The sequence below is a fragment of the Polyodon spathula genome, chromosome 6, assembly GCF_017654505.1.
Source record: "Polyodon spathula isolate WHYD16114869_AA chromosome 6, ASM1765450v1, whole genome shotgun sequence".
In the NCBI taxonomy this organism is placed as follows: domain Eukaryota; kingdom Metazoa; phylum Chordata; class Actinopteri; order Acipenseriformes; family Polyodontidae; genus Polyodon; species Polyodon spathula.
Window position 1 is genome coordinate 71,394,428 of NC_054539.1, and position 13,674 is coordinate 71,408,101.

Sequence of the window (13,674 nt, forward strand, 5' to 3'; positions counted from 1 at the left end):
GTGTGCTGGGAACGAGTGGAGATTAGAAGTAAAGCACACAATACTTCACACAGCGACTTTCTGGCTTTCTGATATGAATTAAGCAGCTCTAAAAGTATGATTAGAACTTATAGGATTATTTTTATTCATTTTTTCCCCCAGTAAACACAATTACATATTTTTTTCAAGAATGCAGTTTTAGAAATGTATTTCTACAGTTCTTAAATTTAGAACATGGTTTAAAAAGTAGTAAAGAAAAATTATTGTTTACTATACCGACATCATTTATTCCTTATAGAACTTAATGCAAAAGAGGAAAAAAAGTTTGGGGGGGGTGGGGGGTGTTTTATATAGCCAGTTGGACTTGAGTGGGGGCTGTGTACGCTGCAACCTACCTCGCTTTCAATTTCTTATTCTTACTTGATTGGCTGCAACGACAACAGGGCTAAGCAGTGATTGGACAAAGTTTTGATGGGTGGGTTTTTATTGTGCACAGGTTTCCTATTAACTGTAATATTTGTGAAATAGAAAATTTTGAAAAAGGACTCATCGTTAATAATAGAAAAAAGTCACAGAGCCCAAATAGTCGACTCCAAGGGTCACAAAAAATGCGACTAGTCCTACAAGTCGGATTTAGCACCATGTTGGTTGTGAGGATGGTGATTAGAACTGGTTCAGAAGCTGCCGGAGGTACGGTGCCTTGGAGAGCTCCCGGCTGACTCTGGACAGTTTGTATAACACTGGGCATGCCAGGGACACACACTGCACCTGGCGCTCAACACAGCCTGTACAGTTCTTGCAGATCTGAAATGGAAAAACAAGCATTAATTTAATACTTGTGCTTTGTAAACCGTTTCACGGCCCTGGACATCAAACAACTTCAAGATACGGTATTTAAGTAAATGTGTTTTGCACAAGTGTTACTGGTAGAGTACAGAACCAGGAGAAGTGCTTGATCAACTGACACCATCCGAATCACTCATCTCCAGCTGGTCATTGTCTTGTGTTGAAATCACATACTGACTCAATGGCAGATTTTAAAGCTGCAGAGTGCTAGTGTACATTTCCTGAATTTGCTGAGCAATTAACATCTAAGAAAATAAAAGGAGCCGTTATTACATTTAAATATGAAAATCACACACCCTGCTAATTCCAGGATACTAACATTAACTGAGTAAATGTGTTTCGATTTACTTTCCATAAAATACCATTTACTAAAGCCTCTCTTCCCATGCCGCTGCAATCTTGGGATAGAACCGTGGTCTTTAGTATTGTAGGTATTTTTGTTTTTGCTGTGCTCTTCCCACACTCGGGAAGGACTGTCAGCTCTTACCTGGAGCAGCTGCGCCTGCCTGTGCTCCCAGTCACGGATCTCCTGCAGCAGAATGAGCCCCACGTGCTGCGGCTGACTGCGGCACCGGCTGCAGATTCCCAGCTGGGTGAGTTCGTCACACACCGGGCAGTGCAGAGTGGTGAAGTAGCGAGAGATTGTCCCCTTGCCACCTGCTTCACCATTCCCTGCCACTGAGGATGCTTTCTGGGTCTGGATGGTTAAAGAAAAAAGAGAAACACCCCCCAAAAAACTTGAGAGAGATCCCATTTATAAATAATCCTAAAAACAGAATGAAATGCATTTCTCTGGTATGCATTTTTAAACTGGATTTATATACATGAAAATGCTATTTAAAAAGCAGTCAAGTTGTCATCCTGCACATATATTACAATTCAAAAGTTTTATTTTATATTAGCTATATTAGAACTCTTAGATATAAGAAATGGACCACAAGATGGCAGCAGTGTAAGAACATAAGAAAGTTTACAAACGAGAGGAGGCCATTCGGCCCATCTTGCTCGTTTGGTTGTTAGTAGCTTATTGATCCCAGAATCTCATCAAGCAGCTTCTTGAAGGATCCCAGGGTGTCAGCTTCAACAACATTACTGGGGAGTTGATTCCAGACCCTCACAATTCTCTGTGTAAAAAAGTGCCTCCTATTTTCTGTTCTGAATGCCCCTTTGTCTAATCTCCATTTGTGACCCCTGGTCCTTGTTTCTTTTTTCAGGTCAAAAAAGTCCCTTAGGTCGACATTGTCAATACCTTTTAGAATTTTGAATGTTTGAATTAGGTCGCCACGTAGTCTTGTTTGTTCAAGACTGAACAGATTCAATTCTTTTAGCCTGTCTGCATATGACATGCCTTTTAAGCCCGGAATAATTCCGGTCGCTCTTCTTTGCACTCTTTCTAGAGCAGCAATATCTTTTTTATACGAGGTGACCAGAACTGCACACAATATTCAAGATGAGGTCTTACTAGTGCATTGTACAGTTTTAACATTACTTCCCTTGATTTAAATTCGACACTTTTCACAATGTATCCGAGCATCTTGTTAGCCTTTTTTATAGCTTCCCCACATTGTCTAGATGAAGACATTTCTGAGTCAACAAAAACTCCTAGGTCTTTCATAGATTCCTTCTCCAATTTCAGTATCTCCCATATGATATTTATAATGTACATTTTTATTTCCTGCGTGCAGTACCTTACACTTTTCTCTATTAAATGTAATTTACCATGTGTCTGCTCAGTTCTGAATCTTATCTAGATCATTTTGAATGACCTTTGCTGCTACAACAGTGTTTGCCACTCCTCCTACTTTTGTGTCGTCTGCAAATTTAACAAGTTTGCTTACTATACCAGAATCTAAATCATTAATGTAGATTAGGAATAGTACACCACTGGTTACCACACTCCATTCTGAGGTTTTTCCTCTAATCAGTACTTTCTGTTTTCTACATGTTAACCACTCCCTAATCCATGTACATGTGTTTCCTTGAATCCCAACTGCGTTCAGTTTGAGAATTAATCTTTTGTGCGGGACTTTGTCAAAAGCTTTCTGGAAATCTAAATAAACCATGTCATATGCTGGCTACCAACAAGTCACATTTTTCACAACTGTATGTGGATTGTGGCAAGAGCTGCTGATATTGCTACTGAATTCCATTTGAAAACACACTACCAACTAATGATGCAACTGCTTTCCATGAATGGTATGTTAGTATACCGAGATTGTCATTTTGAATGTTGGGATTGTGGCTTCACTGCACATCAAAATGTTTTCAAGTCTGTTGATGTAGAGCTTTAAAATCCCAGCTCTGAGCTTCAGTACCATGTCCCCTGTCTCCTGATCACTGTTTGATACTCTGAAGGCATATCAGTTGCAGACATTAGGTTAGCTCTATTGCTCTCTGTCCTGGACAAGTACTTAAACAGCATGTGTTAATTGGAAAGGTTCTATCTGGGGGAAGAAAAAAAAAAAAATAGTATGTATTCTTAAGCACTAAAATCTCCTTTCCAAATCATTTTCAAATATTTACTTTTATGCACTCAAGAATTGAGAGCTTACCCGGGGCAGCTGCTGGTACCAGCTGAAGACGTTGACCCCGATCAGGGTGAAGATTCTCTGCAGGGGCGGCAGGATCTGCTTGGTGATGTAGTAAGCAGCGTTGAGCCTCAGGCTGGGGTCCTGCAGAACCTCCAGGGGCCGCCGCACTAGCTGAATAAGCGGCACTCCAGGCATTCCATACACTATGACATAGGGGACCCTCTCGCCGACTCGGGGCTCCGAACGGCGGTCATAGGACAGCATCCGCCTGGGGGGAGCAGGGAACCATTAGTGTCCCTACCATTAAAACAAGCTTGGCTGGAAATCAAAATGAATTACAGTACTTGCTTTACAATACTGAATCAAATTAGACTGCAAGCAAGATGCTGTCACTTTGAAAATGTTTGTGTGCATACCACAGGAGTTTTTTTGCAGCTCGTTTTGTTTTGCAACAATGTTATGCAACTGTAAAAAATACGGCACTGTTTCTGTAGTGTAGTTGTACATGACAAGTACGTTGCTGTGCTATTCCACATTCCACCTTGATAATACTGGTTTGTTTGTTCTGCTCTGCGAGTCATGATTGAGATGTGACCTACATGCTATTGCGCATTATACAGCAAGTTCTATTTTCAGTACAACAATCTACATTGTAGCTAAGATATGAGCAAGCTATCGTGTATACTGATCTTACACATATCCCTCCACAGTAAAAGAGAAAACGTATAACAAACCATTGGTCAGTTTACACTTTGACTGACAGTGAACAATTGTAAGTTATTGTACAAGGAAATATATCCTGTGCACTAGTTTGAAATTTGTACTACAACTAAAATGGAGAGGTGGGTACCAAAAATGGTTTAAAAACACCACAAAAAGTCACAATGTGCAACTTGTCTATGTAGAGCAGTTGAGTCAGTGAGGAGCTGGTGAAGCTGTACCTTGTAAGCTCGAGAGCTGGGACGCAGGCTCCAGGCTGGTATGAATTGCTGCCTCGATACTCTTTAGCGAAGGTCAGGTCCTGTATGCTGACCTTCCCCTCCAGGACCTTCAGACACTGTCTCTGAACATACTGCTTAATCTGGCTGATATCCCGGGTCTCAAACAGAAGCTTGATGGAGCGCTCCAGTATCTGTGAGGGTTAACAGCAATGAAACAATATGCACCGCATGCAAGATACACGGCAATGCACTCCCTAGTGTACAGGAAACCTATTACTAAAGATCAAATGCAATCATGATCATTTCTAGACAGGATTTGACTTTGTATCTGTGGGTGAAGACTCAGCATTAATGAAGCATTATTACCCAAAGCTGCAGGCATTACTGCTCCATAACAGTCTGAAGCTCATGCGAGAGATTTTAGAATCGAAGTCAACGCCACAAGTTCTTTGTAACTCCCCACGAGTCAAAAATAAAGTTTCCGTCAAACTACAACTTTCATATGGGATACCACAAATACTGCTTGGAAGGGCTGTGTCTACTTTTAAAATACTTGCAAATTTTGATAACATGTACTTACATGCATGACGGTATTACAAAAATTAGTTTATTTTTTTTTAAGTACTATTTTTTTCATGCCTATTTGTTCACCTTGGCAACAGCAGGACAGGCATCTCTTCGAACTGTCTCAATCCCTTTAGCGTCAAACACAGGATCCTTCTGGTCCAGACTTTCATACATGTATCCCATATACTTCTTCTTGGTTTGCAACACACAAGGCAAATACACCTGCACAGGTCCAATGGGGAAATCACACTTGTAAATGAAGACTGAAATGTATATGTTGGCATATTCTACATTACTTTTAGAAGTGTGGGCCCTGTTGACAAAGTGTTAGCTCAAGAGTCCGTTTAATATATCTACGCTTATCATCACCCCACTGAAATGCTTGTCTGAGTACTTTACTTTAATCTCCCAAGTGTGACTTTATATCTCCTAGCAGGATATTTAAAGTCCTATGCAGGAGATTTTTATTTTTTTTTTAAATTGGCTCTAGGATGCTTCCGTACTTTATAGACTTTTGAGTGTTTAGTTAAACACGTGCTTCCTCGTTTATTGAAAGCACATGAATCCTTCAGGATGTAAATAATGCCCAAGAAGTTTTGAATGCTAGTTTAAGGCTCTCATTCGGTTACCTTCTCAAACTTCAGCTTGACTGGTTTGGGATTGGTAGCAGTCACAGCCTCTGCAATCTCCTGCCCAATCTTGAAGGCCTGTTCCTTGGTGGCCCCCTTCAGCAGCACAAACATGCTGGAGATGGAAGGAAGGAAGGAAGATAAAAGGAAAGGGTCAGCATTTGATCTCCCTGTTGTACAGTTTGTCTTGGGCATGTTAGTAGTATATGAATATGATCTGTGTTTAAAAACAGCTTTGTTAAGACTGTTGTTTGTTTTTTTTTTTTTTTTTTTTTTTAATAAACCACAGAAATGCACCGCCTGGAACATTATAGTCTGATGCAGTTGATAAAAATAAAAACGAACACAAGTACAGCTTCACTTAATGGGGTCTGGCTAAAAAAAAAAAAGAAAAAAAATTCAGCTTCAGGTACTTAATTTAAAAAGTAACTTGCTGGCAGATCATTACAATAATATATTAGTCAGGGCATCAATCAAAATACGCATAAAAAGCGTATTTTTTTAAAATCCTACTGTTGCCTAGAAAATGCTGTTCTATAAACAAATCCATTTTAGAGTTACAGTCAACTATGCCAGCAAGCCCAATAAAAACACAGTATTAACTGCAGGTCTATAGAGACCACTGTAGACATGCGGCTTTACTTGCATAAAATCGTGTCTGAGTACGCACCACTACACATTTCAGGTACTTGAGTACTCCAATGCTACTCCAGTTATTGTTCCCATCACTGTAGTGAGTGTGGTATCCAGGGGAGTGACTAACATTCTGAACTCAACCCACAGTTAGCATGTTAATACTGTTGATTAGCACTTCTGCACTACCGAGTGGTAAATTTAATGCACTTCCCACAGATCAAATTAGGAGTCAATAAAAGCCAGTGTGACAATGTAGACAGCAAGTTTAGCAAGACAACTGATGCAGTGACACAAGTGCAGTTAAGCTACCTTGATCAACCGGAGTTTGTGGTTTTACTTTTGCAATACCGCTAATTTGCGTACTGCACTTCTCATACGCAACATTTGTATAGCTATCAGTTCCAATGGCATTTGCTAGAGGGCAAAGTGACAGCTATTTCTGGAGCTGTAACACTGTTTTGCAAGCATGTTCAAAAGGCAACACATAATGCAGATGTTCTTATGTGTCACTTCCATGTAGTTTCCGCCAGAATTAAGAATTCTTAAGGCTCAATTCACACAGTAACAAATGTGTTAGCTAAAAGCACATTACCTGTCAGTGTCTCCATAGACCACGTGGGCTCCCCACTTCTTAGTATCGTTAACCAGCTTGATGGCACGCTCTAGTGTCTCCCTGGCTTTGTGAACAATGCTATCACCAACCTGCAGAAACAAAGATGGACATGTAAAAATGAGTTTGCCACAGGCTCCATAATAAGTAACAACTTCACTGTAGAAAAATGTAATTCAATTCACTACCATCCAAGACAGGTGGGTTTAAGCTACTTTACATTACTGTTGGTCTCCAGATGTCTGAAGTGTGACACACAGACCGCCTGTTTTTTTTTTTTCTTCTATGCAGAACGTGGTCAGGTTCTATCTGATTAACTGTCAATTAGACCTGGCTGCATGTGGAGCTGAAACACAGCTCTTGGGAGAGTTCATTTTGAGGAAGGACTAAGAGCAGCAGGCTGTGCTCTGGCCTTACACTAAGACTGGCCATTGAGCTCACTCATCAGTTGCATCCCAGATGACATCTGGAGCTGGTATTGTTTGGTGTCACCAGGAAACACTTCCACAGCACACTCTACATCACGTGACCGCAGGCAGACTGTCTATAAAGTTTGCTTGGAGGAACTCTCGAGTGACCAGAAAGAATTAAGTTGCTAATTCTGGAACTGTAGCCAGAGATGTGAACAATATCACCAAGCTTTGGGATAGAATGAAAATGTATGAGATTTATCAAGATAAACACTGTAGGCTAACTCCTGAGTCCTTAAAATCAAGCTACCAGTTGTGTGTTAATTGTATTGTATGTTTAACAGACTTACTTATTTTGGTTTAAAGGAATTGTGACAAATCTGTCCCATGGGGTGTTTCTCTCACCTCAACACACGGCATTCTCCCAGAGACGCGAGCAGAAGTGTAATCGAACGTGGCATTGGCGTTGATCTTGAGACCCAACTGGCGAGCGTCCAGCATGCGTGTGACGGCTTTGTCGTGCTTGTAGGCCTTCATGGACTGCTTCACCATGATCCTGGTCTTGATCATCTCTTCTAGCATGCTGGGCAGCACACCCTTCCTCACAGACGGCTGTGTATAAGCAGGGGAGAAAAAGAATAAACCATAAAAGAAAAAGCAGGGAAGACCAAAACCATGTTGCTATTTGCAGATTACTGTATATATTGTATAGTATAATGCAGTGTACACTATGGTCTATTTGCTAGGACAGTACAAGAGAAATGTGTGTTGGATCTTATCCAAGGTTCCTCAGTCACAAACATTATACACAAAGAGAGTGCTATGTATCAGTTCAATTAAATTCATGTTGGCAAAGACTGGTTTTCTGTTTCGAAATAGTAATTGCTTTTATTCTTGACCTTCAACCATACCTCTTTGACTATGTAATATTTAGACTTGCCCCAGCTTTTACCTCAAAAGGGCCTTGACTGTGTATTACAGGAATGCATGCTATGTGCAAGACGGAAAGCTGCCCTTCGTTATGAACTACTGGAAGCAAAAGGTTTTCCCTCCAAGCTACTACTTTCACATGATAGCAATGATTCTGTCAAGGGGAGCCTTTATGATGTTTGCTTTTTGAAACTGAACAGCTGAGAGATTTCATTGTTCACACACAGCAATAAAGGACCCCGTTACCTTCACAAATGCAGTCCCATTGGGAGAGACAGTGATGTCATTGCGGAGCAGGTACAGCAGATCTGGAGGTACCCTCAAAGAGGTGCAGCCAAACTTGAACTCGTCGTGACTGAAACGCACAAAGAGAAATAAAAAACCGAATCGGAATTATTTTCTCCTCTGTGGACAGGTTTAGAACCACAATTGGTACAGATGCCACTTAAACACTTAGCAAAATATTAAAAAATCAGAATAAAACACATCTTACATGTACTACAAGTTACAGGAATACCTGAACAAGAAACTGAAAAACAACAACTAGGTGGAGGTCCTTAACATAAGAAAATGTATGAGAGAGGAGGCCATTTGGCCCAATTAACCCTGTAATGTCCATTTCTGTGTCATACATGATACAATGCCTAGCCATTCCTCTATATTATCATTATAAATCTAGCCTCAAGACAGAATTTTTCATATTCAGTACATTATGTGACATTAGACGGATGGAACGGGAACGTGTTTTGTACAAGAAAAACAGAATCTATTTACATAAATAAAAGTAGCTTTTCTCATTTAAGAAATTCTTGGGCATTACAGGGGTAAGCTTGTCTGGTTCCAGTTATTTCACTGAATAAGCCAATGAAATAACCATGCTCACATACAGGGTATTAAATAAATGGATGGAGAAAACATTTCAAAGTGCTGTGTTTCTTTTACCTCCCGAGGTGTTCCACGTGGCCCAGGCAGGTGGAGAAGCAGTAGTTGTAGGCTATGACAATGGAGGGGTACAGGGACTGGAAATCTAGCACCACAACAGAGTTGCTGTAGAAACAAGACTCAGGCTCCATGACCAGTGGGATGCACTGAGGGCATCTCATCTGAACTCGCTGCTGTCTGCTGGTGGTGACGGAGATATAGTTCATGGGCTTAGCCACCCGCAGCATCATCGACTCAACCCGGTACTGGAAGACAGGCAGGGCAACAGGTCAAAACAGGGCTGCCCTCACTCACAGGGTGGTATATACAGTTGGTACATCTATAACATGCATGTATCATATCACACATCCTGAAATGGCTCAGTGCTTTTCATCACTGAGCCATTTAACTGTCCAGTGTATTTATTAAAGAGAACCAGCCTGACCCGAGAACCTCTCGTGAGCACATGATCGAACTGGATCCCAAACAGCCTGGCCAGTTCACTGGTCCTGCCAATCAGGTCATGCTGCTCCAACAGCTGCAAGGATCCACGCACACGGCTGATGTAGTGATCCACCATCTTCCACCTGGCAAAAAGAAGGGACCACACTGGTTCACAGCCACCACGGACTCAAATCTGTACACACAGGTGAAATACGGGTTCGCACCACAATTTTATCCATGCCATTTAGTTGTTTCTTTAGATTTGTGTTTTACATAACCAGTGTCAGATGATTAATTACAAGTGACCAGTAAATATTAGGTCATACATTATGAAAGTACGTTAAAATAAAAATCATTAACCTTGGTTAAGGACATGTACAATATTTATCTTTATTATTATTCATTCATTTCAGTCATGTCGGTACTCCTGAAAGGTGATAGACGACAACAATGGCTATAGGCAGACTGGGTACCTCAATTCTGAGGACCTAAACTGTCACTTCCTGTTACTCAAATCATTTCCATTCTTATACATCACCGGACACATTTTTTCTGTCTGTTCACGGTACACCGCAGTAAGAAACATACTTCAATATTCAGAAGCTCATAAAGACTATCCTCAAAGTCATAACTGATGGAGTTATATAAAGATGTTCCCCCCGTTTAAGTATAAAATATATTATATATTTTAATTATTTCTAGACTGTTAAAAGCACCTGTATTATCTGCATAAAACTTCCTGCATTTAACTGTTAAGTAAGGGCCCATCCTAAGCCGGATTCTGCTCAATCATACAACACGAGAGCGATGTATTAAACGTCTTTAGTGCCTCTCCAACACACACAAGCAAAACTTACAGTAGCCTTGTTAATTTTGTTGGTCGTACAGAACTGGATATATAATTTGAGCACTCTTGCGCGGAACAGTCACCTAAAGTGATATTCATTTAAATAAACCCAACCTGTACAGGTCAGTCTTGCTATCGAACCAGTCAGAGAGAACGCGGGGAGTGTAGAGGGGGAAACGCTGGTGCAGAGCATGGAAGGCCACGTTTTCAAAGCTGTAGCTCGTCAGCATCACCTACACAAACACACACAAAACAAACCAGTTCTTTATTTGAGCCACTGGGGTGTTTAAACTTTTGAGTTAAAGTCACAAGGAAATAATGACCGAATTGAATGTAAACAGTAAGTATGCATTAGTAAAGACAAGCCTGCTATTCCATACCAAGTAGTCCACAAACAGTGCCCTGCCTGACGTTCGTTGTTAAATCAAGTCATACCTCAGTCTTCATCATCCTCCAGACATTGAGCACAATTCGTCCAACGATGTTGATCTCCGTCTTGGTGTTGGCATCATACTCATCCCACTCAGAAGAACGACCGTCTTTCCAATGGCCTGAGAAAATAAGGGGCAAGTGGTATTCTTAGAGGAGGACACCAAGTGTAAAGTTTTTTCAAATGAAGATGCCAACCACTCTCTTCTTCACAGTCAACACAAACATTTTGGGTTGAATCTCGAAGGGTTGAATCCTAACATTCTTCTTTCAACAGAACCAGCAGTCTTTAAATGAAAAGAGAGAACAAGCCCTGTTAATGGCCAGGCTTTTCTGATCCTTCATCATCACACTGCTTGAAGGTTGTACACTCCACCTTAATGATAAGCAAAAAATATTAAGCAAACAAGGAGATGACAGAATTCAACTTCCAAGGTTACCGTCCAAGGTCTGTATACATGGCACCTTAGTTGCAACTCATTCCTGATTAAAACAAAAGGAATTAGGTGAGCACTAAAGCACTAACTTAAGGGAAAAAAATAAAAATAAAAAAATAAAAACACCTAATGAAGATGCAGACTTCCACTACAAATAAACCTGATGTGAATACAGCAGGAGAATCAAAAAAAAGGTCACAAAAAGGCAAGTCCCAGCAGGACTTCGCTCATTACTAAACTTCATACCCAAAGCAAAGCTGAGTGCACAACACTGAACAAGCACCGGGGAGCAAAGGGTCCAGAAGTTCTGCAGCACGAGAGGAATGTCAGCGCTACTCCTGAGACAGACAGAGGCAGCACAGGCTCATCTGTTTGAAGAGATTAATACTTGCAGCTAGACACTTGTGAGCACGCTGTATACGTTCACTTTTTTTTTTTTTTTTTTAAATGACAGCCTTTTAGCTCATGCTGGGCACAGGAACAAAAGATTCTCAGGACTGATGGGTCTCACTCCAGAGATGGCATAACACCCACACAGATTTTGCTTTAATGCTGGAAACGGCAGTTGATTTTTAATAAACCTGTTGAGTTTCTACTGGTATGCAGTTTAAAACACACTATTTAGTCAAAAAGGTACTGCCCATTCAAAGTAAAAAATGAGTGTCGTTCTTGCACTGCCTCTCTCAACCCCTCAAAAGTCCCTCCCCCCTCCCCAGCCTTACCTGGGACTCGTGAAAGCTGCTGGCAGAGATCCACACTGACAGCGGAGGCCCTTTGCAGGAGGTAACCCCAGGAGTGCATCTGAACCTCGTATCCCAGCAGGATGTCAGGGTCAAACCTGTGAGAAAGCAGGGTTACTGTTTAATAAAGCGTAACAGCTCACAGACCATACCGTTTAAACAAGGCGGCACACATCACAGCAGCAGGGCATTTATTTGAAAGTCCTCTCCCTGTCGTTCGATCTGTGTTTAAAGTGGAGTTCAGAAGCTGCTCTTCAATTGAAATATGTAATTTATCCAGCCAGGGTGTCTTTCTGTTCAGAACCGCCCGTACCTTTTTCTGAACACCTACCAAGTTTCTTTTTTGTATTGCTGGCCATACAGAGTAGGTGTTCACCAGCTGCCACATATTAATGAACACTGTTTGGATGGCGTAGATTGTGTTTCTATAGCTGGCAACTACAGTAAAATTGAAGCGCAAATTCTGAAAACTGGTCAAAGCACACGTCATAGTAAGGTGACAATGAAAAATTACTTAAAAAATAAAAAAAAATAATCAGAAAAATTTAGCCACTTCCTCTTAAAAATGGTTCTAAAAAAGTAAAATCACATTTAAAAAGAAGAAAACTATAGTTAAGAGCCACCAGCAAGTTTAAAAAAAAACTGCAATGCAAAGCCTACAAAACAGACAGCATATATCAAAAGAAACACTTTGAAAAAGTGAGTGAGAAAGGCATCCTTGCAAAGCCATTATACAAAATGCTTCTGTTTTTGATGAAAATCTCAATTCAGCTGCTGATTGTATTACAGTGCACAGTAACAGAATGAATACAGGGAAAACCAAAATTGACAAACCTTCTCATAATGCTGACAATTTCTTGAAATAGCTGCTTCTCATCAGAAGCGTAGGTAACTTGCAATCCGCTGATGCCAGATCTTACCAGTAGGGGCGCTGTGGCTCTTGAACCTACAGACATAAAACAGTTTAATACACATAGAATATTTATAGTTATTTTTAAACCTGCATAGCGATATAGATGGCTGGTCCTTCCACACACGTGGTCTTCCATACAAATTTCAAATTAACTTGTTGGGTTGATCATTAAGGTGACCAGGTTGGTAACGTTTCACACTGTTCATGCTTAGGACGGTTGAAAAGCTGGCCACCTTGCCCGAAAGAGCTGTAGTCTTTGTCCACCACGATAGCCCCACAGAGCTCAGTGTTGTCCGTGTCAGGCAGCAGTGCATCAGATGTGATGCAGTAGAATAAGGCACATACAGGATCAAAGTCAGGGTCAGGCTCCAGGTCCCTCCTAGTGCTGGCATGTAGCTCCATGCTCAACAGAGTCAGGTGCTGTACCTGCAGATTACAAACATAATAATGACTCGCTGCAGAAACTGTCAAAACATATCCCAGAACAGCACCCCCAACCCGACTGCTAAAAAGCTGACCTGATTTCTGGAGGCAGCCATTCTTTTTTTTTGTATTATTTCACCCAAAGTATATATTTTTTTAGCTATACTCTCCTTACACAAGTCATGGCAACAGCTATAAAATACACTGAATTTGCTTCTAGAGTATTTTTAAAGTCTTACTCCAAACTAATTAATCGAGGGTGTGAGCATATGCAGTACCAGGGTTAGAAACGCAAACTAGCAGAATTATAAAACCTACAAATTATTAGAATAGACTGCTCACATCACTGACAGCTAATCATGAAATGTTACAGAACAGAGACATGTATTTCGTGTCCTTATACTGTACATATAGACAGATGTGCTTTGATGTCCTCATCAA

General features: G+C 40.8%; 1 protein-coding gene across 1 annotated transcript in view; it reads right to left on the reverse strand.

Moving 5' to 3' along the window:
* Window positions 1-431: 431 nt before the first annotated feature.
* Window positions 432-13,674, reverse strand: part of LOC121317571 (DNA polymerase zeta catalytic subunit-like) — a 51,954-nt gene continuing 38,711 nt past the window's right edge. Inside the window, exons 17-32 of the mRNA XM_041253647.1 lie at window positions 13,044-13,236; window positions 12,732-12,843; window positions 11,880-11,995; window positions 10,727-10,842; window positions 10,406-10,524; window positions 9,446-9,587; window positions 9,022-9,266; window positions 8,326-8,434; window positions 7,555-7,761; window positions 6,722-6,831; window positions 5,494-5,608; window positions 4,949-5,086; window positions 4,298-4,488; window positions 3,378-3,624; window positions 1,313-1,522; window positions 432-783 (exon numbers count right to left, since the gene is read on the reverse strand). Of these exons, the coding sequence (XP_041109581.1) occupies window positions 643-783; window positions 1,313-1,522; window positions 3,378-3,624; window positions 4,298-4,488; window positions 4,949-5,086; window positions 5,494-5,608; window positions 6,722-6,831; window positions 7,555-7,761; window positions 8,326-8,434; window positions 9,022-9,266; window positions 9,446-9,587; window positions 10,406-10,524; window positions 10,727-10,842; window positions 11,880-11,995; window positions 12,732-12,843; window positions 13,044-13,236 (2,511 nt within the window). The 3' untranslated portion in view covers window positions 432-642. The remainder of the gene's footprint in view (window positions 784-1,312; window positions 1,523-3,377; window positions 3,625-4,297; window positions 4,489-4,948; window positions 5,087-5,493; window positions 5,609-6,721; window positions 6,832-7,554; window positions 7,762-8,325; window positions 8,435-9,021; window positions 9,267-9,445; window positions 9,588-10,405; window positions 10,525-10,726; window positions 10,843-11,879; window positions 11,996-12,731; window positions 12,844-13,043; window positions 13,237-13,674) is intronic.